Raw genomic sequence first — 26,324 nt, 5'->3', positions numbered from 1 at the left:
ATTCAAACCTGCATTGCGTTAATTCATTGCAGCGATAATACACTCGTCAGCGGTGGTAATTACAGCAGAAAACGCAATTCTATTGTGTATGACTTTTGCGATACACGTAGATAATACACGTTGGCGGCCAAAAAATATTTTAACTTGTATAGCTTGCGGCAAGACGAGTCTTAAGGTGTCGGGTATATATTTTCATTAGCATCCTAATAAGCCACTATTACTACGTATTATATCCAATCCCAAACCCCAATCGCCCAAATCGTTGTTATAGTTTTGCTCCTGAGTATTAAAACTATTTAAATTTTTCAAACGCGTTCAGCCTCTTTTTGTACCGAAAAGTTGCCACTGTAGGAAATCACTGAGCAGACATACCTTGGATACAATGGAAAATTTTGCAGAGTTATTCAACCAGTTACAAACTGTCATTAATGTTGTCGGACAAAATATTAACTTCCCGCAAATAGTTGTTGTTGGATCTCAGGTAATGGTACTCTAAACAGAAACTGGCGGATATTGCAAACTGCAGTATGTACAGAGTGATGGGAAAAGTTCCGTACTGGAAAGTATCGTCAAGAGAGGTTTCCTGCCACGCGGTACCGGTGTGGTCACACGCACCCCTGTCATCTTGCAACTGAACAATACTCAATCCAGCAGTCCTAGCGCAGAAGGTAAACTTTGTTTCTAAATTTCACCTGAAAACTGTCGGAATAAATAAAAATAACAGTAAAATACACTTCAGTGCTACAGTTACGTTTACAGTTTCGGATTTTGTCCAGACTTGTTAGTACTTATGTGAGTAAAAAGAGAGAATTTAGAAAATTTTTACCAATTATTTCTTCGCCAAATGCTGACCTTTCTGTGAGGTGTGTCAAGAACTTGCTATAGCTGTAGTTCTTGATCTCACACTATAGTAAGCATTTGGGTGTGTATATACATAACTCTTTATATAGGAGTGAGCCAAATAGCTCTTTATATAGGACTAGAAGAACACGCGGAAGTGAGTTATCCCGATCTGGATATGCCGAACTTGCAGAGCAAGGGGGAAGTCATCACGGACTTCTCACAAGTTGCCGGAAAAATTTTACAAGCCACAGAGCGCTTAGCCGGAAAGCAAAAGGTACAGTAGGTACATACCGGTAATCTATAGGGTAATACCTTGCAAAAGCAGATGTTCTAGTTGCGTCCTAAAACACCTATAGAAATACTGCATGAATCGGTTTTCGAAATAAATATATGGTAACTTTGCAATCCAGTTAATTTGTGTAACATACCCGCGATAATATTATAACTGTAAATAATTGTTTTTTGTTTGGCTGTCTAAAACGTTTTGCTCTAGTGTTGAAACCACGTTCAGCTTAATTATTGCAGAATATTGTCGACAAACCGATTACCGTCAAGCTGCATTCTCCATACGTTCCGGATCTGACTTTAGTCGACCTACCTGGCTTGGTCGAGGTATTAGTAATAATGACACGGTTTTGTGTAACAAAAATAATTACATCAGATATTTCAATGATTCCAAAAGCACAGAAAATGTAAAAGGATAAATCATTGCAAAATTTATTACCACGGTCCCAATATTCAGAATCGCTCCGGAGACCAGCCCGATAACATAAAGGAACAAGTTGAGCAGCTTGTCAAAAGCTACGTACGAAATCCAAATGCAATCATCTTGGCTGTGCATCCCGCCACTTCCGATTTGGCTAATTCGAAGAGTTTGAATATTGCACGGGAAGTTGATCCTAATGGTATGAACGCTTGCTGACCAGTGAACACCATTACTGTATCATATTGTGCTGTACTATATTAGTATACAACTCGTACAGATAATTTCGTAATATCAGACTTTACACTTTACAACTATTAAAATATATTGCCTAGGTTCTCGAACTATCTGTGTAATAACCAAATTGGATATTTCGGATAAAGCTGACGATAAAACTGACCTGTTGACCGGAGTGGAAATAGCTAATCATCATTCTAAAGTGCTACGAACCATCGCTGTAATAAGCCGGTCGCAAGCTGATCTGAACAACAAAGGATGGGTGAGCAGTGAGCACTGTAAAGGTTAACCGGTAATTTCAACTTCATATTGCGAAAGCAGACATTCATTCGAATACCGTTAAAAGATGTAAAATGCGATCGTTCTAGATCTTTTTGACTTGTGTTACACCTAAAAATAAAACGAAAATACTAGTCATGGCTCATGTATGTATACCTTTAATTAATTTATTATTAATTTTATTATAGTACACGTATTGTTTTAGTATGGTTAATTAGTACATTTAGAACTTAATTAATACTAACTCAATACTACTAGCACTTGGTTAGTTTAAACCTTTAGTATTTTCATGTTTCAAAATTTCAGCTCGTGTCAAGAAGACATGTTGATACACTTGGTACAGCACTTTGTGTATATTTTTGTTCAGCCCACCATCAGTCTCCTCTTCAGTGGAGATTTTCGGTCGCACCTTTGGTGCAACCGTCCTGCTTTTATTTGGTTTAAAATCCATGGTGAGCGAGTGCCGGTAATGGGATGGGAAACCAAGAAGAAGGCCAGAGCGGACAGATGTCGCCGTTTCGATTAGGAGGTCGAAGACGCGCGCCCATTGCTCCCCCTAGCCTTCCTTCTGGCCACTTGCCCCTTTATTCAATTCATTCACAATAAACCCGTTAGAAAGGGCGGGTGGGTGGTAAGAAAAAACTGCACACGTTAACAGTCGTCAGTTTAGCAAAAATATTCAAGTTTAGCTAGTGGCAATAATCGAGAATGAGTTCTGCATTCAGTCAGCTTAGCATGATAAGAACATCGTATCCGGGAAAGTAATATAATAGGCCAGCAAGACAAAGACAGCCAGAGAGCAAAAACAGGTCACCCGGATTTTAACTCTAGTTAATGAATTAACTAACACTTAAAATCCATGGTGAGCGAGTGCCGGTAATGGGATGGGAAACCAAGAAGAAGGCCAGAGCGGACAGATGTCGCCGTTTCGATTAGGAGGTCGAAGACGCGCGCCCATTGCTCCCCCTAGCCTTCCTTCTGGCCACTTGCCCCCAAACAAGACGTTCCGTACAGGTTTACTTGACTGGGATTGGTCTTTCGGATGTAGCGACGCACACAGGTGCTCTTCCACCGTCCGGCTCGCATGATATCCGGCTCAGGAATGTTTCCTTCGGCTGCGGTAGTGGCGGCTCCAATGCGAAAGCTGTGCGTGTTTAGGCGGTCGCGTTCAGGGTGGTCCCAGAGCAGCTTCCGGATGTGGTGCAGCACGGATGCTCGTGTGAGGTGTTGACCCGAGCGAAAGGAGAAGAATGGACTGTCCGCGCGGGCTTTGGTGGTGCGGCTGTGGATGTAGCGTTCGTATGCTCGCACCGGACAAACCGAGCGGTTAGTCGCGGTCAAGCGAAGTACAACGCCACTTCCAAGTTGGTCGGTTTTTTGAACGTTTGATGTGCACTGTAATGGTGTCGTCTTCCGTCTCCACGTCGCGCGACAGCAGAGTGCGGTGGCGGTCATGAGACGTCGGTGATGGTGAGACGAGCTCGCTTATGCGCATGAAACCGAAGAATGCCATGGTGAAGGCACACCACAGCATAGTGATATCGGAGACGTCCAGTGTGCTGAGACGCAGGCGGTCCTTCAGTTTGCGCATCAGTGGCATGGTGACCGGAAGTCGTTTGTCTGATTTGGACGCTGACAGTCGGACGAAGCCACTGATCGTGCGCTTGACGATGTCAGCGTTGGCTGGGCTATCAGCATCGGCTTCGCGGTGCAGGTTGTGGATGGCGGCCACGTAAACTTTGGCGGTGCTTGCGCTGGCGCCTTCATCGTGTAGGCCGGCGATAAACCAGGCCACGATAGTTGGCTCCGCTGGCAGTGGTGTAAGACGGCGAGCAGTGCAGAAGTTGATGAAGCGCGTTGCTCCTACCCGGTATGTGGACCGTGTGGATGTTGCGATGTGGGCTTCCAGGAGACGGCTTAGCGATGGGGATGCTCGTAGGTTAGGCGAAGATCGTTGAAGATATTCGGGCACGGCGTTGGAAGAGCATTCGCTAGCGGTGCGAGACGTCGAAAACGCAATACCTGGAAACGAGATAATGCATAAGCTATGCCGTTGTCCACGCCTCTAACATGTTTGAGCGTAAAGGTCATGTTGTTATCCGCGGCTGCAGCCGTCATGCGACGCATGAGATCTAACACGCCTGGATTCTTTGACCGAAGACTCTCCCACGCTCGTTGTTGCACCTTCGTTGTCGGTGTGGAAGATGATCTTCCAGCACCACAACTGCTTCCCCCAAACAAGCATTGCCAATAGAATCGGGACCATTTCGAGGTATTCAATGGGAACCGATAGCTCGTGAATCCAAGACGGCCAACGGTGATGGAACCATTCACCGTTGAAGTACGCTCCCAGACCGATTGTGCCGGAAGCATCCGTGTACAGGTGGAGGATGTCGGAGGTGCTCCACGATGGCTTTATGAAGGAAGCGGTCCCGTTCCACTTCGGGAGGAAGGTGCGCCACCAGTCAATGTCGCGGTGAAAGTCCGTATTGAGGTATATCGTGCGTTGGCCATATTGTTCTGACAAAAGTCGGATGAGCCGGCGGGTGAAGAGCCGGCTGGTGGGGACACATTTTGATGCAAATTGCAGTGTGCCGATCAAGCTTTGGAGCTCTGATGCACTGCATTGTGTGCGGTTTGACTAAGACTGGAGGGCGTCTAGGATCTCTTGGTGCTTACCGGGAGGTAAGCTTACTGTGTGGGCAACAGTGTCCAGGACAATGCCGAGGAATGTCAACCGAGATGCGGGTCCTTCGGTTTTGTCTTCGGCGAGAGGGACCCCAAGCTCGTTGCACGTCTCGCGCATTGAATGCATTAGCGTTGCACACTGTCCCGTTCTCGGGCGGCCGAGGAACAAGAAGTCGTCAACGTAATGCAAGAATGATGACAAGCCGCAGCTTCTGGAGACCGCCCAGTAGACGGCCTCCGCGAACTGTTCGAAAAGGTAGGGAGCTGAGCGACACCCAAATGGCAAAATTATGTCGAAATAGTAATTTCCGTCATGGCAGTATCCAAGGAGGTTCCAATCTTCTCGGCGGACGGGAATGAGGCGGAAGGCGGATTTGATGTCCATCTTTGCCATTTCTGTAGACGGTCCGAGGTCAAGGATGATCCGAATGGCATCGTCGACGGAGCAGTACTGCAGTGGCATGTTGTCCGTTGAGATGGAATCATTGACGCTTTGACCCGCTGGTTGTGATAGATCCATGATGGTTCGGATGTCCCCGTCTTTCTTTTCGCGGACGCCCAAGGCGTTTACGACAAAGTTTTCCAGGGGCGGTTGCGTGAATGGGCCGACAGTGTGTCCCCGGGCGACCTCTTTCTGGATGCTGGTTCCCAAAGCGCGGTGGTGTTTCCGGGCTGTGTGTGAGTTGGGAGTGTGGCGGGAAAACTGTGGTCCGCGGTAGCCAAGATCGACGCCGGTTATTAAGGAAGAAACAATAAAAGAAACAAAACGTGGGTTAGGATGGTCAGCCAGCAGTCTCGCAAAGACCTCTGGTCGCAGGGGTGTCGTGACCTTTGCAGGCACTGTGGCGATGTCAGTTGGCGTTGCGACACTGCGGAGCCTTGTGGCCGGCCCCTCCACAGGTGAGGCAGACGTGCTTGAACTGCCGCTTACATGGCTCGGTGCAGTTGGTGAAGTTGTAGTTTTTGCAGATATTGTTGCCGTCTGCGGCGGTGCTTGTCCGAAAGGGCTGCTGTTGGTGACCGGGAATCCTTTGCGTGGTACCGGGCACTGCGCGATGAAATGACCACTGAATCCGCAGTTTCGGCAGGTGTCGCGCTCGGTGGGGGCCCTCTGGTTCCGGTCGCGCACGTGGAGTTCCGACGTCGCTTCCCGGTGACCGTTTTGGATGGTGTCGGCGTAGGTTTCGTCGTGCTGGTGTCCCCATAGATCAAAGTTGTATGGGTGAGCCGTCATGTACGTTCGGAACTGCTTGTCGTAATCAAGCCATTGATCTACTGGGATACCACGGTCGGCGTATCCAGCCATCAAGTCTTGATACTTCAGAAGAGGAATGGTCAGTTCAGGAATGACAGACGTCCGATATGCAGCGAATACGGTAAAAGCGCGGATCCATGCCGGAAATGAGTCTACTGTGACGTGTCCATCATGCGGTTTCAAAATGACCTGACCTTTGCTGATCACCATTTTCGATGCTCCGTCCCTGGGCTTCTCCACCCGATTCTTTGGCAGGAGGCTGTCAAAGTCGACATATCGGGTCGGATCCAGCAGCTTGGAGCGGACTTTCTCGGGTACAGCCGGCAGACGGCGTGATTGACGATAGTGGGTATCTGCCAAGTCACCTAGTCTGCTGAATACGTCACGGCGGCCAAGTCTGTCTTTGAGAGTGCGGCGAGGGGGAGAGTCTTCGGAACGTGAGCTGGATTGCGACGTGCTCTTACCTCGATCGTTGCGGTGTCTTCCATGGCTTCTGGAGCGTTTCCGGTGTGGTCGCGGGTTGCTCTCGCTCGTAATATGACGCTGGTCATTGTCGCCGATGCGGACCCGGAGATGTGGACCCGTGTCTGATGACGGGGACATACGAGCGTCCGGGTGGGGATTCAGCATTTGCAGTATGCTGTCGATCTGCTGCTGCTGCTTTGCCTGCTGCTCAATCAGGGTTCTGATGTCTGACTGCTGTGATGCCGGCAGTACAACCTGAACCTCCGAGTTGACGGCAGGCGGTGGCGGTGTTCCGGGTCCTACGCGCTTTGTCGTGGCAGTGCCTGCGGCGGGGGTTGGGTTGAGGATGTGCAAGATACTGTCCAATTGTTGCTGCTGCTTGGCCTGCTGCTCAATCAGAGTTCTCAAGTCTGGCTGCTGAGATGCCGGTTGCACGACGTGAACTACTGAGTTGACGGCAGGTGGCGGTGGTGTCGCAGGCCTCCCGCGTTTTCTCGGTGGCCGGCTGGCTGGTGGTGCGGGATTGTTCTTGGGATCCTTCTTCGGTGGCATTGCACACGTTAAGAAGTGCACACGTTAACAGTCGTCAGTTTAGCAAAAATATTCAAGTTTAGCTAGTGGCAATAATCGAGAATGAGTTCTGCATTCAGTCAGCTTAGCATGATAAGAACATCGTATCCGGGAAAGTAATATAATAGGCCAGCAAGACAAAGACAGCCAGAGAGCAAAAACAGGTCACCCGGATTTTAACTCTAGTTAATGAATTAACTAACACTTTTGTATGGTATTTCACGTGCTCCGTATCCTAGCTGTATGAAAGAAAACCCTGCACGGTTTTGTTTCTGTTTTGGTGCGCGAATGCATTTGGTAAGTTATTCTTGTCGGCAGGAAATACCAAATTTCGAGCATTTACTTCCAGAGTATGGCCGCTCAGTTGAGCAAAGAGGAAAGATGGTTCAAAGAACACTACCCGAGGCTTGCGGATCAGCATGGTTCCCAGCGACTATCCGAATTTTTATCTGCTGTACGTGTAATTAAAAACAGATATTGTATTTTACATTTTACAACGTTGTATGTGGACAGTGATATAATTCATAATTATCAGGATAGCGATATAATTATTATAAGGTCATGTTCTCTTTGATAGTTTTTTGCGTGCACTCCAGGTTTTCCGTGATCACATACGCAAGTGTCTGCCAGCATTAAAGGCAGCGGTTAATGAAATGGTTTCCGACAGTCAAATGCAGTTGAGCGCACTGGGTGAAGATGTACACAGCAAACTTATGAATTCGGAAGCCAGTCGTAATCCACTGATTCCTAATCCCGGCCACGTGCTGGTGGTCAGTGTCATCGACCAGTTTGTTAATTATTTCAAGGGAGCCATTCAGGGAGATGTCGATCAGGGTAATACCGAGGTGAAAGGTGGTTCGCGCATCGAAGAGCTATTTAATGTAACTTACTGGGACGCTTTAACCGGTATAGTTCCGCTGACCGGCACTAGCGATCTGCAGGTCTGGACACAAATACGTAACGCTTGGGTAAGTGCTGCAAATGAAAGCGTCTTTGTTTCTAGATCTGCAGTGCTGTATGTGTACAGACTATATCTATATGTGCTTTATGTGCTTTCTGTACACACGTAAGTACTCATAGATAAATATTTATCTCTAGTCTTCACATGTTTTTTTTACCGTAACACGGCATAAAACTTAAAATACTGAAAATTTAGCACTGTACGTTGGTTATTTGACAGGGTACTGAGAGGCAAATGTTTCTTAACATCAAGGCATTCCGAATCCTGGTACAGCACGAAATGGCCCGCATGGAATTTGAGAGTATCCGTTGCGTTAAGTTAGCGTATCAAGAAATGCTGTCTATTCGAAATTCCGCTGGTCAGCACATCGGGGTAACGATTGAGCACTCATTTCGTGCAGACGCTTAGCAAAGCACAATACAATAGAACTGGAAGTCGCGTCGTGGACTACTGTATATAGGCACAACCTATTAATATTGTAATTTCTTTTAATTTAAATAATTTGCCCTCACAATTGATTTGATTGGTAATACATATAACACGAAACCAAAACCTAAGTGGTTTAACGGTTAGTTAATTATCATGGCCAGGATAATCCGTGGTTATTTTTGTAGTACGTCAAAGAACAGTTTCCCAAATTATTTGATCGCATCGTGGATATCGTTTCACAACTAATGGAGATTCACTTGGAGGAAGCGAAAAAAATGGTCTCGCATGCTGTAAAGATGCAGTTGGACTACCTGAACGTTAAACATCCAGATTTTGAAAAACCCGAAAAAGAGGCTATGAAGCGATTTAACGAAATTGTGGCCCAGGTGGAGGACAGCATGAACAACGACGGCAGCACCAATGTCCACTTAGGAACTCCGGTCCCAGTGCGAATTGCGCCGATCCCACCCGCCCGACAAATGCCAAAACCACCATCAAATGGCGTTGTTGTCAATATTGGTGGTCAAGTGTCCGCATCCGGCGCACCGTACCCGCATATAGCTAACGGAATAAATGGGTCGTGGGAAGGAGATACTCCAACAGAGTTAGAGCCGGTACGCTCTAAGATCCCGGAGAACGGTGATATTGCAGTGTGGTGGATTACGATAACATGTTTTATTATTAGGTTCACAGCAAATCGCGATCGCTAACCAAACGAGAAAAATTAGAATGTGATATTACCGCACAGCTGGTGCGCGAATATTTTGAAGTTATCCGACGCATCGTCAGAGATTCTGTCCCAAAGGTCATTGTCCGTTTCTTGGTGAATGCGGTTCGAGTAAGTGCAAAACGAAAAGACTTTCCGGTGAATGATTAGCGCATACTAATTATACAGCGCATCACAGTTGTTATATAAACGATTACAGGACGAGGTTTTGAAAGAATTGATGACAAGGATTGCAAGTAGTCCTCAAGTTTACGCCCCTTTACTCGCAGAATCGGAGGTAATGGCCACAAAGCGCAAGAACTACAGTCAACGACTGGACGTTTTTCGTAATGCAGCAGAAATCATCAAAGTTCTGGAAGCCAGTTAGAAGACTCCGGTCTTCATTTGCAAAGCCCGGCAGCACAAGATTTTTTTCTCTTTTTACCAGTAATCAAATTATCATACCTCAGTGCATTCAATATTTTTCGTAAAATGTGCAGAATCTCACCAAATCAGTTATTTGTCAAATATATATTGGAACAATAAACAGTGATCATAGTGTTACGAAAATCGGATAAGTTCAAAAAATAAACCAAAACGGATTAGCTATAAAACTACATCGAATTTGATTACGTATTAATTACAGCTTTATGCTATTAGCAATACATTTTGGGGATAATCGTATCATGATGGTAAATCCGTTACAGAGGGTACATGATTGTTGTTGTTTCGTTTTGACTACCATAATATCGGGAAATCTTGATTGGTCGCGCAGCAATGTTGTTCGCCTCCCGTTCTTTGTACAAGTGTGGTTCGACGCACACTTCTTGTTGGTTCCACTGCAAAATAAATAAAGCATTCGACCTGGTAAAACATGTTTTATATTGGTCAGACGGTGTTTCGGATACAGTGTAATTAGAGTTGGTTGTCTGTTTGTGGGTGACGGAAAAAGTAATCAATTGCAAGCATACGATTCTAAACAGCAGTGGTAATTATTAGGAATTATTAGGATGAGTATTTGCCTTTGTAAACTGAATCAAAGCTCCAAATTTTTTCCCGTTTGTTCTCTCCAAATCCACTTCGTATGAACGAGCATGCGCAACTTCCAGGAGCACACCACCTTCAAAACTGCAGCCGGTTAAAGCTTCGGCTTCGACAAACACGGTTCCAGGATTTTCATTGTAAAGGTAACTGTTAAAGGAAATAACAACAATCAAACTGACAAAGCAAAATATGAAATTTATGTCTGAAGAAAAAAAACTGTATTGGTGAGTAGTGAATACTGTTAACACTTTAAGATTTACAAACCGGACCAATCATAGTTAACCTAGCTTAGGGAAAAAGTTGCGAAAAAAATGTATTGTCTAATAAAAAATATTACTGTTTAATAACTACAGTTTTAATCTAGAGTAATTAATTGGTTAGTCTTAATAGATGTGGGCAATAGAACTTAAAATGCACGATGATTTACCGGAAACATATTTTGAGAATCTTTTTATCACCACGCCCGTAGGTGAGTAGTTGATGCGTAACTTCAAAAGGCCCCGGTTGAGGATCCAGCTGCAGTTCGTTGTAGTTGCACTGTATTTGATAGTAAATTGTGCCCTTTCCACGCAATCGGATTTGCGGTGTTTGACAGTGTCTGCTAAAATGTACAGAATGGATGCGAATTGTGTTGTTTAGCTGGATGGATTGTGTGTCGTTGGGATCTCCATTACACTGAACGGTGATGTCGGCATAACTGATACTTTTTACAGTTCTTTCGGCAGTTTTCTCCAGTGCATGCAGTGCAGCGACTGTATCCTAAATGTGAAATGCGTGCTAACGGTGAGTATCGCACAACAACAGCATCCACCGGCATAGCTGTTGAAAATGATCAATGTTCCTAAATGTGTACAAATTTTATACTATTTTACCGTAGTGGATATGAAATCGCCGCGCGGGTTTCTTTTTGATAATAACCAATTAAAAATTTGCTCGCAATCTGATCGGTTCCAACTCGAGGATGCTTCGCTTCGGAGGCAAGTTAATAAGGCGTACGCTGCCGTCTCCACAGCAATAGCTTCACGGTTACCAGTTGCTTTCGGGGAGGGATTCCAGTACTTCCTGTTGCCGTCAGTTTTCGCGAGGGATTTCAATGCGGCAATAAACTTTGTCTGGTGTGGACTGTTTAGACGCACAAGCGCGTAGCTCGTTATTGCGAGTGTGTAAGGATCAGTTTTTACACTAGAAGTATTAAACTGGTTCTCCAGATATCGCATGGCCTTAGATACATTTTTTTCGTAATGACCTTTCTGATCAACTGGAGAATACTTGGCCTCAATAAATGCCAAAAGCGAAAATGCCGTAAGTGAAACTCCAGAACCGGATGGGGTATCCATAGAAATTCCATGTTCCACAAACGATCCGTCTAAGGCCACTTGCTCCGACAAGAACTTAAGGGATTTTCGAAGAGCCGTTGTATCGATAGGAGGGGTGATGAACTTTCCAGCTAGGATGAAACCGCGCACGACATGGGCTGTTAACCATGTTGATCCATTAATTGCAGTGTCGCCAAAAGTGCTGTACAACGAAACCGACTTATATCAGTTAAGTACGGTCCTGTACGGAAACTTTCCGTGTAATAAAACTATGCTCCTCGATTTACGCTCCAGTTTAGGTGTAAATGCAGAAACTTACGCTCAATAACCAATGCGATCGAAAAAGTTGTCACAAACATAACGATTTTCTTACTTGTAAGATCCGTCAGGCATTCTGAACGCTTTTTGACGATCATATGCTACAACGAGCAGTTTTTCAAAACTGAAGTTGTTTTTCTCTGAGATAAGAGTAGGGACTGCTGAAGATGGACACAAGTACACATACCTGCTTGGATATTGTTTTTCAACATTTCCAGATTGATTCCTCTGATATTTAGCAATGTGGAATATTTTGCTAAAAATGTGTTTATCATTAAGAATGCCATATTCTTTTCCCCACATTTAAAGGGTGACCACGCTGAATGTTGAAAGTTTTCGTTGAGTTTTGCTAATGAATGCAAAACTGAACTCCATGTGTCACCTACAAAGGTAAGCACATGCAGAAATGCAGTAGGTACTAACAAGTCAACTCTCTAGCCCGTACATCAATATTCTTCAATCGCGAACAATTTATTTACCAGAGAAAATGATAGTGGTACTCCTTGACTCGGGCACAATCCTTGATGACTCTAGCTGCGGAAATTTCTTGGATAAATCAACAGTTTTGGACTGGCTCTTGTCGACTCCCAGCTCAATGGAATACGGTGGCGACCATGCTTGCCGTGCGATTCCTTTGGGGATAACGGAAATTGTTTTAGTAAACCGATCTTCGTGTTTATAATCACTCCGCACATCAATATCGAATTTAATAGTTCCTATAGAGGTAAAAAACGTTTCGGGCAAGTACTGATATATCGGACAGGCGTTCAGTGATCCGTTTTCCAATAAGATATCATATGCATGCGAAAACGGTCGAGCACAATTAGATAAGTTTAGATCGTCCATCGGATAAAAACATATTCCGGCCTCCACAGTTAACTTCCGGGTTTCCCTTCCGTTGTTGTAGACGTATAACTGAATGTTGGGCTTTTCTTCTTGTACTATTTCATAAGGCATATCAAGATCAATGGATATATCCCGCTGCTGTTGCAACTGCAACAAAATCTATGTTTTATGTAACAGAAATTTTTAAATAGTTCACTCAAAGGCCTCGTACCAGCTTAGATGAATTATCGGTGACCTTTAAACCTGTAGATCCATCGATACTAAAGGCCATTATGGACCAGTCCGTCAGAGAATCTGGTAGCTTGCCGCACACTTCCAGATTACCAACTTCACTAGAGTTTGATTTATTACCTTTATCATTTGTTTTCCACGATCAATAGAAAATGGAAATCAAGAAGATTATTTACAGTATATGAATTTCACCAACTCTGTAAATCCTGCCTCAAATAAGAAGCTGTCTCGAAAGTCGTCTCTCCTTTCTGTGTCACCTTCACCTCCCTCCATTTTATCTTCCAGTTTATTAAACGTTCCTCGTTCAGTAGAACTTTTCCCATCAGGTTTCGCTAAAAAGGCCAAAACAAATTTGTAAACTGATTTATATACAGAAATTAACAGATTACCGAGAATCATTAATACTGATGGGAAGAGAACATATAGATATTTAATACTTAGTACGACTATCGATCGTACATTTTCTCGGGCCGACTTTGCCTCTGTCTCCTAATACGAAAGCATGCGCGATAATGTGGGCTTGCTACAGCAGAAACAAGAAACTGTTACGGCCTAAACTTGTAGAACAACAGCTGATCGTAGCAAACATGCCGACGTAAGTACTTCGAAAATGTCTTTAACTTTCCTGGATTCCTGAACCACCATCGGCACGTCACGGGAAAACCAGGAAACCACCGGAAGTTTATTCAGTTTTTGGTCGATCTGTAACATATTATAAGGGCCTCAGTTCCTATACTTGGTAATTACCTTAACTAAAAGCATTATTGTGGCAACGTACAACGTTTGGCTTAAAGTGATGATAGCGGAGTTTTCCACGGACTTCTTTCAACAAGCCACGATCGATTCCCGAAAAGGCCACCAGCGACTGTCCACCGGTATTTACCGAGGCACAAGCCGTACGCGTTCCGTGCCGAGTCAAATGGACACTACTGACGTTCAACTAAAGAAGTCCAGTCGTGTCATAAATGTGAATCATTTTCCACATCAGACAGAAATTAAGCCCAGGCATTACCGTTAATGGTGGTCTTAACACTCGAAAGTCTTTTACTTCCGCCACAACATTTCCCCTGTCGTCGACATAATACACCAATAGCTTCGCTTTCGGCCACATATCTTCCGTGACCTCAAACTGTAATTCATCCACCCTATCCGGCCGCAATGAAGGATTTTGTGGAAGCACAGAGGTACCACGAATTCCCGACCGTGTTAAAATCTGCACATAAAAGCCATCACCTATTTGTATTTATAAAAATAGAAATTTACCAAGAAAGCGAGCTTGCGTTTTATATAGACGAGGTTCGAGCTAAATATACGGTTTATACGGTTAAGTACGAGCTTCTACGAGTACGTAAAAGCGATACGTAGTACTGAACCTATCGAAATTGCAGTTCTGCCTTTCAGTGTAAACTGCACCCACGCTGTAATGGACATCGCACGCTTTGCAGCTGCGATACGTCGTGCGAATGCGAAATTCTGCTAAACTTCCATTTTTCGGAAATGGAATTCCGTTGTTGAGTTGCTCAATTGAAATCTTTTGTGCGTAGGCGTAAAGCAGGACAGTCTCCTCGATGCTCTGGTTGGTTTCGAAATTAGTGGAGTAATTAACCGTAATAGTAAGACAGATAATATCCGGTGCCCAGCTGCCGGTGGCGGTGGTGCAGGCGTATTGGACCGTCCCATTGGTTGGCATCTCTTGCCGCATTGTCTTTGGTTTTCCTAAACTGCTACTCGTAGTGTTTTTCATGTAACCTTTGGCACGAATGGATATTATGCGATATAATGCATCGGGCGGGAAGCGATATGGCAGTCCTTCACGACCAGCATATTCTAGCCAAATGTTCAGGTGGTGTGGCCCTTCCGGACGAAACAGCCATTTTCCAGTTTGCTCGTTCACATCGGTTACAATACGAAAGGGTCGGCAGTATAAAGCTGATAAATTATGCGTCTGGTTCACAGTTTTTCCAGTGAGATCCTCAGTTGCATTTACGACAATGCGGAAATTGTAAGGGTAATTCTTGTGCCCCATGCAGAGTTTGTTGTTTTGAACGAACTGCTCTCTAATTGCGGTGATGCTGCAGAACACATCTTTGTTATGAAGGTACGTAGGCTGTAAAAAAGGCATGGTCATGAACGGCTGAAAAACTTAACTTTGATGCCAACCTTATCAGTATGCTGCGGTCTGCGACGGCATTCAGTTATTTCCTGTGAGTAATTTTGAAAGTCGAAAAAAACGGAGATTTGTATTGTGCCTTTAACCGGCTTCCAGTTTTGATACCTGCCAAACACAAATGTACCTGTAGCATGCAAAAAAGTGACAATATTTGAGTAGTACCATTCAACTGTCTATTCGGTTTGTTTCAGTAATATAGTAACTACATGTACATGTATGACGTGGTAACGATAGTATTGTTGATAATTAATGTAAAAGTGACCTTACACTGTACACTTTAGTATGTTCGCATAAAATATTAATGATAAACGCTAACATACATTTACCGAACGGAAATGTATCCCTCAACGCTGTTGTTCTCAGTCGTAACATATTTTGGCATTTTGAAACTGATGTTAAACCGAGGAAGAACTGCAAAGAAACAACGCGCTGGTAGAGTTAGAAAGCCTGCAACAGCAATGTGTAATATTTCAAACAGTATGGTATTTTACCGTATTTTTCGACTAAAAATTCTTTTTTGCCTCGACCCAGCTCGACGTTTTGATTCCGCGCAACGGCTTCTAAGTCCCACTTTCCTAAGACTGAATTATCCATGTGCAAGAAGAGTTCCAGATGTCCTTCGAAATAGGCTGTGCACGAGAAAAACGGTGAAAACTGAGACCATATAGTCTCCTCAACAAAACCTTTTCACACTCGCAGCTATCACCGGCGCAACATGTGCATCATCTCTTCTGAGCGCATTGTCACGTTGTATCGGTTATTTTAATGAAGAAAAAACTAATCAAAATTGAAAAGATGGAAACAGAAAATTGTATATGCATTTAGTCCCCGCTTTCCAGACACATGAAGTCTGTTTTTATGTAAAATGGGAAGGCCAAGATGTCGGCTTTTTGATACACGGTCCTACGCCTGATTTATTAACAGTTATTCTCCAATTTGTCATGATTATCACTTTGCACTTACTAATGTTTTTGTATGTTGACTGTTTTGTTTCCTCAAACATTGATGTCGGCTTGTTGCCCTGTAATACGTGAAATACAATAACGCCTAAAGGTCAGAATATCCTCATTTCAAAACTTTACAATCATATCGTTCTAGAGGAAGAATCAGAGCATGGCGGTATTAAAGAGAATTTGCTTAGCGTTAGTACTGCCATGACTGGGTTATAACGATAATATTTAGCCTTTCAACTAAATAAACTGAACGCTCTGTAGTCCAGTTCGTTAGTACCTGCCGCTGAAAGTAATTGAACTTGACATCCACCGTAATCGTGCCATCCTCATTTTTTGTGGGCAGTAAAGAGTCATCAAGCAAAAGTATTCGATATTTGATGGTATCGCCTGGCTTGTATATTGGTTTATCTAGTTGTATCAAAACGAGACTTTCTTCCAGCACTCCTCTGACGACAAACTCATGCCACTGAACATTGCTGGTATTTAGGCATTTGACCGTGATGTTTAGCATCAAGTTCTGAGAGGTTCTCACGCCGGATAAGCAGTTAGTCTGTAAAAAAATGTCGTTAACCCTTGGATCGGATATACTCGCACGTAACTGTAAAGAATATAATTCACACAGATATCTCAATTTATCGCTAGTTTGAATTAACTCGACAACCACAGATGCAGTTAAAATGTATTTTTTAAAACGTTTATAGTCATCCCAATATAACAGAATCGCTGTTACCGTTAATAATGCAACAAACAAAAGTTTTGTCTGTCTTATGCATGGTATCCCCTTATTCGGCGTAGTTGTACACGTAAAATGAAAATGTTTGATCGTGAACATCCATTATACCGTCAGTACAAGCTGCGATAGTTCACTGGAGCCGGAAGTATCGATGTATTCTTCACAGCGCTTCCCGATGCTTTCTGATGTGGCTGTCAAAGATGCTGTAACTCGTGCGCTCTGATTTTTACCAAAAGTACGCACATTGATTGCATAAGGTCGGGAAGGTATAATTGCGTTAGGAGCGTGGACGAAAATGTATGTTTTGCCAGTTCCTTTTGTTCTGTAAAATTGTAAAACCAGTTCGACTTTACATATAGCGATTGGTTACCGTAATTTGCATACAGTCATTCCGGCCACTAACATTACTGTTAAAATTTTGGAAATTTTTACCCAGAAGTTTTCTTGAGGCTTGCAACTGCCAGTGTCAGCTTCTACCATACAGGGTGATTTTAGCAGAAACATTTATTTTTAATTATATACACGCAGAATTTTTACTTTGTGCGAATTGACAAGTACCGGTAAGGGCTGAATTGCGTAAGTGGTTACTTACAAATTACAATTAATTCAAAACGGTGTAATCGCATGCATTTCTACATTTACATATACTATGAATGATAAAATAAATATACATTTATTCGGCAGTTCAGAACTGCAGGCTAAGCATAACCTGTTAATTATTGTTATCAATACTGAAATGTTTTACAGATCAAGCTGATTTACAAAGATTACTACTGGTAGTAAGTATTCGCAGACAACGATCTGGTTTCAACCAACCGCCACAGAGCACTTACAACTGCTGAGTATGAACGCCGGGAAACTTCGCCGCAATAACCCATTGCAGAACGTAGAGCGTCGTAACTTGAACTTCCACTGATAATCGTCTCACTCCACACCAAATTAACATCTTTGATTCAGAGTTTTTATTCAGAAAAACTACAGCGTCGATGACGCTTCGGTCATAAAGCCCATTAATTTCGCGAGTTAAAAAACAGCAGAAAGAAAAAAATTACAGAAAGGAAAGAAAGTTAAACTACAGATACTGTTAAGTAAATTTGTCGGCTCACACTCCTTTTATAACTGCAAAGCGTACTGCATGCAAACAAGCAATCCCTCTTGTTGTTTCCAAGGTCAGAATTAGTACACGGACGTGTACGTCGATCCCAGGCAGATGCCTGCATTCTACTGTCGTTTCTGTTACGAGGCGGAAGCCGTTTCATGGATCTTATCGCAAGCGCATAATATTCTTTGGGATAGAAATGTCAACCGGTTCTTAAGCAGAAAATTTGTGGAAAACTGTTTCGATGTATCATGATAAGGTACGAGACGATGTTTACCAAATGCGCGTATACCATAAGCGCGTATGAATATCACGTTCAGAAAGCCGGAATCTGCCCCAGTGCGTCGCCTGACCATGCAAGCGTTTCGCACTTTGGCTACGTAGGTGGCTTCTATCAGATCGTATTTTAAACCCTCCATCGTGCAGAAAAATAACAGCTCAAACCCAAACAAAACATTTTCGACTAGTAATAAACAGCAGCAGCCATATCTGACTCAACAGCAGGTTTTACAAAGCTGCTTATAGCTGTAAAGCGTAACAAAAAAACCTGTAGGCAATATCCAGCCTTGCTCCTTGTTTGAAGAAGAAAAATTTGAGAAACTCCACCGAAGTTATTTTATACACATTCAGAGGGTCATACCGAATGTACCTCGACCGATATGCGAGGCGATGAAAAGAAAGTGAGTAAATCCTGTTACAAAACTGGTATCACAGTGTATAAATGCTAGATCTATTAATTGTGAGTAATAATTTACAAAACAACAAACTCCAACAATGCCAAGTGATCAAGTCGTAATCTGCTAGTCTGGCATTAAGTTACTGTTGATCACAGCCGAATTCGTACAGCGATGAATGCTGAAACTTCAACACTTCCAGCCCCCAGCTAGTCCAATTAGCGCACAAGCTCCTAGCAAACAATTCCAAACAATTCGCTTCCGGTGGAAGAAATGGGCGCATGAGATCATTGAGGCACGGCTTATGAGAATGCACGGCACTGGGAACACTCACAACAATTTTTTCTACGGGAATTGTTGAGTGCTGTTGTTCAATTCCAGAGTTTTCGCTGATGATTCGTCCAATCAACAACACTTCATACGGTTTCTTGTGGGGAGAGTTCAGAGCGAACACCGGCTCTCCCGACATCGTAACTTTCATCCACATCCATTCTGCGATTTTCTTCACGCCCCACGAGGGAAAGAGCTCATATTCCGCAAACGACTTCAAGCGTTCGTTATTCGTAACCCATAAACAAATTAAACAGCCGGGTTTCGCTAAGCGTGCGACGGGAATCTTCGCGAACTCTCTTTCATCCACATAATCATAGGTGCGCAGGCGCTTCGCAGATTTGTTATTCCATGGTGGATCAATAACAACAAGATCATACTTTGTGCCAGTTAAAAGGCAATCGATGTCGGAAAGCAAAGAACAGCAGTAGCGGGATTTTGCGGGGATGATATACTGATCGCCATAGTGTTCGCGAAGAACGGCAACATCCATGGAATTTTCAAACATTTCTCTATAGGGGAGATTAACGTTAATATCCGCAAAATCCTTCGCGATTTTCCTTGCAGCAACATTGTTATCACAGACAGGAACATCCTTCGAAAGGCTATTCCAATGGAACTGAGTTTGTTGAATCAAAGACAGGAATCGGTTTTGCTTGTCCAGATTGAAGTAATTATCGTTCGTTTCTCGTTTGCGCTTCCTTTTCTCCGGATTGTTCTACAATAGATACAACTGCGAAATTATGAACTTCAGTCGAGCAGTGAACAAACAAAATGTACTCTCAACAGCACAAAATAAAAACATTGATACCGTACACGGTACAGCTGCAGCACTTCTCCTAATCTAAGCACCATAAACCGGAAACCTTTCAATAACGGACAATTTGTCTGATCGTACTCACGCTCGACGGCTTGCAGTCATTTACAGCAACACACTCTCGCTGGTATTTACTAAATTCCGAGTCCATAAGAAATGGCACTTTAATCTCGAATAAAGAATTTCGCAAGTGAATTTTCTGGAAAGCAGGTTCCGCAACGCTCCCGTCAGAACCCTCTCCAATTGTTCCAGTCGACTGGAGTGCGAAGCTGCAGTGGTGTAACTGATTGTTTGTGAATGATTTCTGATCACATACTGATAGCGAGCAGCATTCGCTAATAAAGATGACGGACATGTCTCTTGTAACTCAGATTTTTCAACTGGAAAACGAACAGATTGAAAAATAAGTACAGTAAAATTAATTATAGCTTCATAATCCCGAGATAACGCGAACAAAAATTCTAGACTGAATGATTTAAAGCTAAATGATATTAAGCGACAGGATAACCGCCAACGGATGCCAGTTTGCGAAACCCATCGTATCTGCAAAAACATATTTTTGCTGCTACCATCAGAGTCAGAAATGCCATGTGAACATTCTGACCGGAAGCCACCCGGAAAACCGCGGAAGCAGGAAAAGTAACTCAAGCAGAAACCGGCGAAAAACGGATAGTTATGCCCTAATTTACAATCTATTTATGGAACTATTATCATTTTCTGAAGTGTTGGTAAAAAAGCGATAATGAAGTCACGAATAATATCAGTCAAAACAATGATTATTAAGAGTTCTGCGTTGTTTGTTTGCTTAATCAAGTACATACAGTATGGGGGCATCCATAAATTACGTACGCAGAAAACCACGGTTTTTTCACCCCTCCCTCCCCCTTCGTAGCGGTCCGTCACGTCTGCTTGACCCCTCCCCCCTGGTTCGCTCAGTCGTAATACATGGAGCTGACCACCCCCTCCCCCCTGGGTTCGCCGGGGCCGTCACAGTTTGTCACGTTTTTCGGACCCGTCCCTCCCTGGTTCGCTGCGTACGTAATTTATGGATCCCCCCTATATCGTATGTATCCGTATCTTCCAATTACTGTATACGTAAATGAATGATGGCTCATGGGTTACAGTGTAATAATTGTAGTAATAATTATACAGTACTCGTACAGATACAATAAAAAATTTTAAATCGTACTCGTATAACGCATAGTATTTGCTAAAATAACCATACGTACGCGTAGCGTACAACAAAGAACATTTTTAGCGCACCAAGCATGGAATTATTTTAAAATCCGTCGCTAATCATAACAATTACAGCAGAAAATCAAGGCAAAAGAAGAAAACATAAACAATCGAGCAACCTTTAAGGACAAATTCTTAACCGATAGAATTCCTTCTTATATTAACCACAAATCCATTTGCACTTTCTTGCAAGCGTTTTGCTTCTTTGGGATCGTCGGCGGCGGATAGATTTGGCGGCAGGTAATGGTCGTTGGCTATTCCATTGCTGCAAAATGCAGATAACGTGGTTAACAAAAAAGTACATAAACTTGGTTTTATTCCAGACTTGTACAAACAAATGTCATTTACACTAGAAACTAAAATATCCAATAGCTGCCAGCTGGAACAAATAAAAATAACTCTTCCAACTCTTTTGAACAACCACTAGTTCTCAGAACAGAAGCCGCATTACCACTTTGAATTTCTATACTTATACATAAACTGCACGTAGGCAGAGAGGAGAAAATATTAATGTTGGCAACCAAAATTACGTATACTCACATTGATGTTATTGAGTCTTTCCGCACCGCTTTTCCTTTACTACACCAGTGCACAATTTCCCGATAAATCAGACGGGTCAAGCACAACAAAGCCACTACTTGAGCAATAATAAGGAAGTAGAATACCGCCTGCCATCCATAGGTGGACAGTAACCCGGCTACCAACGGCCCGAACGCAGATCCCAATGATCCCATTCCGTCAATAACTCCCGCCACCGTGGCTAACGCTTTAGTGTTCTTAGTCAGACTGGGTCGCGTACCCAAATCCGTGGACACGGCAGTGGTTATCAGCGCGTACGGTCCGTTGACAAACAAACCGGTAATAACCAGCAGCACGATCAGTATGGTTAATCCTTGGCTAACGTACAAGATCATCAGGTACAGGGACGGAATCGCTAAAATGAACATCGCTCCACTGACCGTCGCACTGCCGCCGGTGGCATCGGACAAAGCACCCGCTAATATTCCGCCGATGATCCCACCGGCATCGAACACCGCCGACAGATCGGCTGCTGCGTGGTTGTCAACGGCACCGTTGGATGTCTCTTTGATGTACACGGGGAGCCAAAAGAAGAAGGTATAGTAAACGGCTTTCGAAAAGAATAAACACAGAGAAAACTCAATAACGCCCGGAATTTTAATGGCGTGCATCATAGTGATGGGCTTCTTTTCGTGCGGTGGTTCCATAACAACGTCCAAAGTTACAGCAGCCTTCTCTAATTTTCCGTGATCGTTCAGAGAAATGTCTGATATCTCGCTAATGGTTGTCGTATTAAGCGAATCTTCGGTATGATCTGGTTCAGGTAAGCCGACATCTTCCGGCTTGACCACCACAAAAAGATAAGCAATGACACCACATGCAGCAATTATCAATCCCGGCACAATGAACGAGTAGCCCCATTCATGGTTCACCCAAACGCCGGCGATGACTGCGCCCAGAATATTCCCGACGGATGTATGGGAATTCCACACGCCGAAGATGAAACCTAACCGGTGTTTTCCAAACCAGTTACCCATCAACGGTACGACACTGGGCCAACCTGTTCCTTGAAATATTCCTCCAAATAACTGCGCCATTAGGAAAAACGAGAAAAAATGGATCTTCCAGAAATACGCCATTCCGTTGATGATAGCCCACGCGCCCGACAAAATCATGCCCCATGTTATGAATATCCGCAGGTCAGTACGTTCGGCAATATGACCGGCAAATATCATGCCCACAGCATAGGAAAACCGATAGGTAAAATCGAGAGCGGAGAACAGTTTTTGGCTGTCTTTGTCAAATGGCTCCCATGCACACCATGTCCCATTCCGCAGTTCGCATTCCGTGAGATCCGGCGGCGGAGTCATGTTGGCACAACTCTGTTTCAGAACATTCTTGACTACCCCCATGGGGCGACGTGCCAAATGATAGGATACATAAAATATGTATGTGAGAGTAAGGATACTCGCGCGGTATATGGCCAAACGGCTACAGCACGCCGGCAGCGGAATAAAACGGCGAATAAAGCGCACGCCGTAGGGAATAGCGGCGGGATTCTCTGGTAACGGTGTCATTCTTGGACTGGATGCAAATACTGGAGGACTGTTCAGAACAGGTCGCGCTCCTGTCAACGACAAGCGAATAACCACAGAGTGTCGAAGAAAATATAGTTAAATTCTACTGCGTCATATGCTAACTGTGCATTTAACTATCTCAAGTTCAAGAGTGAGCTCTCTTTAGAGCTTCAGTTATGTCAGGAATTACTGTGCTAGTGTTCGCTGAAGTGCGACGGAGATTTTCCGTGTTTACTGTAAGCGGCTTGGTAGGTACAAGGAACATTACAAACAACGCATTGTTCTTCGCGACCATGGCCGGTATTGGCGGACAGTGTAAACCATCCATCATCCCAGCTCAAACAAATTTGTTCCATCAGCGAAAAAACTAAAGCTAATTTCGAGTATAAGCACTTATTGTCAACCATGCTTTTTCCGCGGGACCACTGCAATAACATAACCGTATCCTCCAAAAAAGTTGGCTACAGTTTATGTCAAGTATTTGTTTTCCGAAACGTGTTGTCGAGTTCAGAGTATCTGTACACTAAAGCAGGTACCGTATTACATCGGCGTCATGTCGAAAAAAGAAAAGAATGTGACATGTACACACGGCCACGGGTAACTAAGATATTATTTACTGATGAACATACTTAGCTATAGGTCATCCGTTAAAACCATTTTAAAGTCACTACGTAAGGCTCTCTGATCGGTCTTTTAAAAGGATCGGTTTTTTTTTAAAATGTGGGAATGAACAGGAATTACTTACAATATTTCCAGCAATATGGATGAAAAAGCCTGTTTACTACGTCGACAACCTTTCAGCGTCAACGTAAACTCCTTGTTTTCGATCTCCATCTGCAATGTATCCGTGTTTTGTGAAACAAAGTTAGCGCACTCTCGTGCTAACCTTTAGCTATCGCCAAGCCAGACTGCATAACTGCAATAATACTTTTGCTGAAAAACTGCAAACGCAGTATTTCGAGTTGGAATCACAACTGCTGAATTAAAATCTAAGTAAACTTTTGCTTTTTAAATTGCCAGTCACATTATAAATTGAACACAGAGCGTGGATACAATTTTTCGCAAGAATGTGGGGCATCGATACATTATCGTAATACATACATAGCTCACTGAAATGGCGAAGTCCAATCGTAAGATCTGAACGATGCGTACAATATAATGTAGCAAACTCAACAGAGTGCAAAGTTCATTTCTGTGGAAATAACTAATAACTAATATAGATTTGCAAATTTTAAATTAGGTGGTTCAATTTAAAACTTTACTCACAGCACAGTAATTTTGGCATTTATAGTTCAATTCAAGCGCATTGCACATTTATACAACTTTATCGGAAGAAAATTCTAAAATCAGCCAGACAAGCTTCCCTCTACCGGATAACCACAGTTCTTTATAAACCATTGTAAAAATCTTAAATTTATAACTCTTCTAGAAGTTTTATTAGTTACCATCCTAAAAGAAAAGAGAGAGATGTCAAATCTGATATCATAATGCACTGAGTATCTGACGGTTTTACTGGGCTACATGTGTGCGAACATTACAATCCATAAACTGCAAAAATCCTCTGACCATGGTCCAGTAAAACAAACTTTATTCTGAACTTTACGAAGTATGTGCACAAATCATTACGCCAACGGTCAAAATTCCACTGCTGTACTATTCCACAAAACGCCGTACGGGAACCACCGCACTGCAGTCTACATATAACAAACCCGGCGCCGGAAGCGTTGTTAGCAGTGAGTCGTGACAGCAATCTATCGTTTTTTGCTAGCGGGCACTGTAAAAAGTCTGTAATAAGTACTGAACACTAGGCACAGCGCATTGCACAAAAAGGGAAACTGCATTCCTAATCGCACACGGTGAGAGATCAAAGGTTCCTTAGAAAAAATAAGTTTTTAGAACTGTATCTATCTGTACTAAGAACCCAACGCCGCACTGCACTCACCATCATCGAACGGGACTGCGACATACTGTTGCGCGCCCACAGCCATCTCCCGAACCGAAAAATTTCCTGCAATGAAGTTGAACACTACGAGCCGTTATATGCTAATGCCGAAAATCACCGGTTTTTGGTACTAAAATTTATACCTTGAAATTATATGAACTCCAATAGGTTTATATAATAAACCACTCGACTTGATAACACGTTGTCCACTCAGCCGGGGAAAATCACCAACAACACAGATATATAATGTCTCTTCAATAAGTAAGTATAAAAATCTCAGAAGAATTAGAAAAATCTACTGTCATCTGAGGATAAATACTGGAAAAAATGGGGCTGAATCCACGGACTGCCTCGCGCACAGCAAATCCACATAATCAAGTTCGCGAGGATTCAGAAAATAATCCGGCTTGCTCTCCATAACCGACATTCTCCCGCATTATACACCACAGCCAAACTGGGATAATTTCTAAATCTGGTGATTTTCCAGAAACTTTCCGACCGTTAGAACTGAAATTTCGGCGGCCTGTGTGTTATAATAAGTACCGCAGTATAGACTTGAATCTCGACAAACTGTATGTGTATATCGCGATTCGCGAACCACGAGGTGGTGCTGTTGCAACTGCCGGGATGGATCAAGATCAACCTTCAGAAGTAACTGGACAGAAACGAGAAAAGTCTGTCAATACCGGTTTCGGACAATTCTATCACTATACGCTATTCTGTAGTTTCTGTCTCGCTGGCCATGCCTCATGAACAAGTAAGCAGGCCAAAAGCAGTTCACTTCCCTCGAAACTGCCCTTCAGGCAAGTAGAGCAACCGGCGAATCGTTGAAATCAGTTGTTATTGGTTATTACTGAGATAGAACAAAACTGCCACGACAGAGTGACGCTTATGACCATATCGTTCGGATTAGACCCGCTCCTTTTGCATTTCCCACTTTCCCGGAATAATGGGGCGAAAGAAGCGGGAGCGCTTGAAAGCTTTGTTGCCGTAAAGGACGCATGCGACACTTTCGGCGCCAAAAGGGAAATTTCTCAATTATTCATTGTCATTTGGCGTGAATACCGCGTGCCAGCAAACTACCTAGTCAGCATATTCGGGTCATGCAATCCAAACATGTCTATTTTTTCGGTAAAATTATTCGTCGGCGTGGAAAAATATGCATCACACGATCTAATTATCAGTTTATCACATACATACATCATCCGTCGCAATACTGACGCATGCGATTTTCAGCAGGAAAATTACAGAAGCACACGTGTTCTTAAAAATAAAGTGCTTACACAGCCTTCACCTCGGACAATCAGATTTGTCAGACATAAAAACCGAAAAAGGAAAATTTTACATACATGCTGCCTGCACTATCCAGTATCACAAAATATC

General features: G+C 43.4%; 4 protein-coding genes across 6 annotated transcripts; 1 reads left to right on the top strand and 3 right to left on the bottom strand.

Moving 5' to 3' along the window:
• Positions 1 to 225: 225 nt before the first annotated feature.
• On the top strand, positions 226 to 9,750 carry LOC129598150 (dynamin-1-like protein). Its single transcript, XM_055495921.1, has 12 exons — positions 226 to 481; positions 536 to 668; positions 978 to 1,117; positions 1,369 to 1,455; positions 1,586 to 1,748; positions 1,882 to 2,045; positions 7,390 to 7,494; positions 7,637 to 8,008; positions 8,221 to 8,373; positions 8,616 to 9,044; positions 9,116 to 9,268; positions 9,357 to 9,750. Exons 1-12 carry the CDS (start codon positions 383 to 385, stop codon positions 9,522 to 9,524), a joined length of 2,166 nt encoding a protein of 721 aa, XP_055351896.1. The 5' UTR covers positions 226 to 382; the 3' UTR covers positions 9,525 to 9,750.
• On the bottom strand, positions 9,603 to 18,111 carry LOC129598136 (CD109 antigen-like). Of its 2 annotated transcripts, XM_055495904.1 has the most exons (21): positions 17,581 to 18,111; positions 16,856 to 17,069; positions 16,292 to 16,564; positions 16,025 to 16,082; positions 15,553 to 15,690; positions 15,388 to 15,472; positions 15,052 to 15,166; positions 14,309 to 14,998; positions 13,904 to 14,104; positions 13,670 to 13,831; positions 13,495 to 13,593; positions 13,351 to 13,414; positions 13,088 to 13,223; positions 12,872 to 12,992; positions 12,294 to 12,807; positions 12,002 to 12,196; positions 11,870 to 11,915; positions 11,053 to 11,698; positions 10,608 to 10,939; positions 10,159 to 10,327; positions 9,603 to 9,975 (listed from the first exon to the last, which is right to left on the bottom strand). In XM_055495904.1, exons 1-21 carry the CDS (start codon positions 17,691 to 17,693, stop codon positions 9,838 to 9,840), a joined length of 4,509 nt encoding a protein of 1,502 aa, XP_055351879.1. In that variant the 5' UTR covers positions 17,694 to 18,111; the 3' UTR covers positions 9,603 to 9,837. The 2 variants fall into 2 exon arrangements, with proteins under 2 accessions (XP_055351879.1, XP_055351885.1); XM_055495910.1 differs by lacking the exons at positions 16,025 to 16,082; positions 16,292 to 16,564; positions 16,856 to 17,069; positions 17,581 to 18,111 and having other exon boundaries at positions 15,382 to 15,472; positions 15,553 to 15,569.
• A 336-nt stretch (positions 18,112 to 18,447) lies between these two features.
• On the bottom strand, positions 18,448 to 20,340 carry LOC129598160 (N(6)-adenine-specific methyltransferase METTL4-like). Its single transcript, XM_055495930.1, has 2 exons — positions 19,753 to 20,340; positions 18,448 to 19,568 (listed from the first exon to the last, which is right to left on the bottom strand). The coding sequence occupies exons 1-2, from the start codon at positions 20,020 to 20,022 to the stop codon at positions 18,663 to 18,665; spliced, it is 1,176 nt and encodes a 391-aa protein (XP_055351905.1). The 5' UTR covers positions 20,023 to 20,340; the 3' UTR covers positions 18,448 to 18,662.
• A 438-nt stretch (positions 20,341 to 20,778) lies between these two features.
• Positions 20,779 to 26,280, bottom strand: LOC129594208 (glucose-6-phosphate exchanger SLC37A2-like). Of its 2 annotated transcripts, XM_055490824.1 has the most exons (4): positions 25,085 to 26,280; positions 24,942 to 25,007; positions 21,444 to 23,049; positions 20,779 to 21,168 (listed from the first exon to the last, which is right to left on the bottom strand). In XM_055490824.1, exons 2-4 carry the CDS (start codon positions 24,985 to 24,987, stop codon positions 21,039 to 21,041), a joined length of 1,782 nt encoding a protein of 593 aa, XP_055346799.1. In that variant the 5' UTR covers positions 24,988 to 25,007; positions 25,085 to 26,280; the 3' UTR covers positions 20,779 to 21,038. The 2 variants fall into 2 exon arrangements, with proteins under 2 accessions (XP_055346799.1, XP_055346808.1); XM_055490833.1 differs by lacking the exons at positions 24,942 to 25,007; positions 25,085 to 26,280 and adding an exon at positions 23,745 to 24,042.
• Positions 26,281 to 26,324: the final 44 nt, after the last annotated feature.

Source organism: Paramacrobiotus metropolitanus, unplaced genomic scaffold (genome assembly GCF_019649055.1).
Source record: "Paramacrobiotus metropolitanus isolate TYO unplaced genomic scaffold, Prichtersi_v1.0 Parri_scaffold0000003, whole genome shotgun sequence".
Lineage (NCBI taxonomy): Eukaryota > Metazoa > Tardigrada > Eutardigrada > Parachela > Macrobiotidae > Paramacrobiotus > Paramacrobiotus metropolitanus.
Note: the sequence above shows the minus strand (reverse complement) of the source record. Positions and strands in the feature narration are given on the sequence as shown.

What these genes read in the sequence shown, in the direction of transcription:
- LOC129598150 (XM_055495921.1), top strand. Translation starts at nt 383, where the DNA reads ATGGAAAATTTTGCAGAGTTATTCAACCAGTTACAAACTGTCATTAAT. An exon ending in ACGGGAAGTTGATCCTAATG is followed by an intron (nt 1,749 to 1,881) that starts GTATGAACGCTT and finishes TATATTGCCTAG; the next exon opens with GTTCTCGAACTATCTGTGTA. An exon ending in CCGCTGGTCAGCACATCGGG is followed by an intron (nt 8,374 to 8,615) that starts GTAACGATTGAG and finishes TTATTTTTGTAG; the next exon opens with TACGTCAAAGAACAGTTTCC.
- LOC129598136 (XM_055495904.1), bottom strand. Translation starts at nt 17,693, where the DNA reads ATGTTAATTTGGTGTGGAGTGAGACGATTATCAGTGGAAGTTCAAGTT. An exon ending in GAGGGATACATTTCCGTTCG is followed by an intron (nt 15,167 to 15,387) that starts GTAAATGTATGT and finishes TGTGTTTGGCAG; the next exon opens with GTATCAAAACTGGAAGCCGG. An exon ending in AAGTTAAAGACATTTTCGAA is followed by an intron (nt 13,415 to 13,494) that starts GTACTTACGTCG and finishes TTTCTGCTGTAG; the next exon opens with CAAGCCCACATTATCGCGCA.
- LOC129598160 (XM_055495930.1), bottom strand. Translation starts at nt 20,022, where the DNA reads ATGTCCGTCATCTTTATTAGCGAATGCTGCTCGCTATCAGTATGTGAT. An exon ending in ATGACTGCAAGCCGTCGAGC is followed by an intron (nt 19,569 to 19,752) that starts GTGAGTACGATC and finishes TATCTATTGTAG; the next exon opens with AACAATCCGGAGAAAAGGAA.
- LOC129594208 (XM_055490824.1), bottom strand. Translation starts at nt 24,987, where the DNA reads ATGGCTGTGGGCGCGCAACAGTATGTCGCAGTCCCGTTCGATGATG. An exon ending in CGCAGTCCCGTTCGATGATG is followed by an intron (nt 23,050 to 24,941) that starts GTGAGTGCAGTG and finishes TGTCGTTGACAG; the next exon opens with GAGCGCGACCTGTTCTGAAC. An exon ending in AAAGACTCAATAACATCAAT is followed by an intron (nt 21,169 to 21,443) that starts GTGAGTATACGT and finishes TGCATTTTGCAG; the next exon opens with CAATGGAATAGCCAACGACC.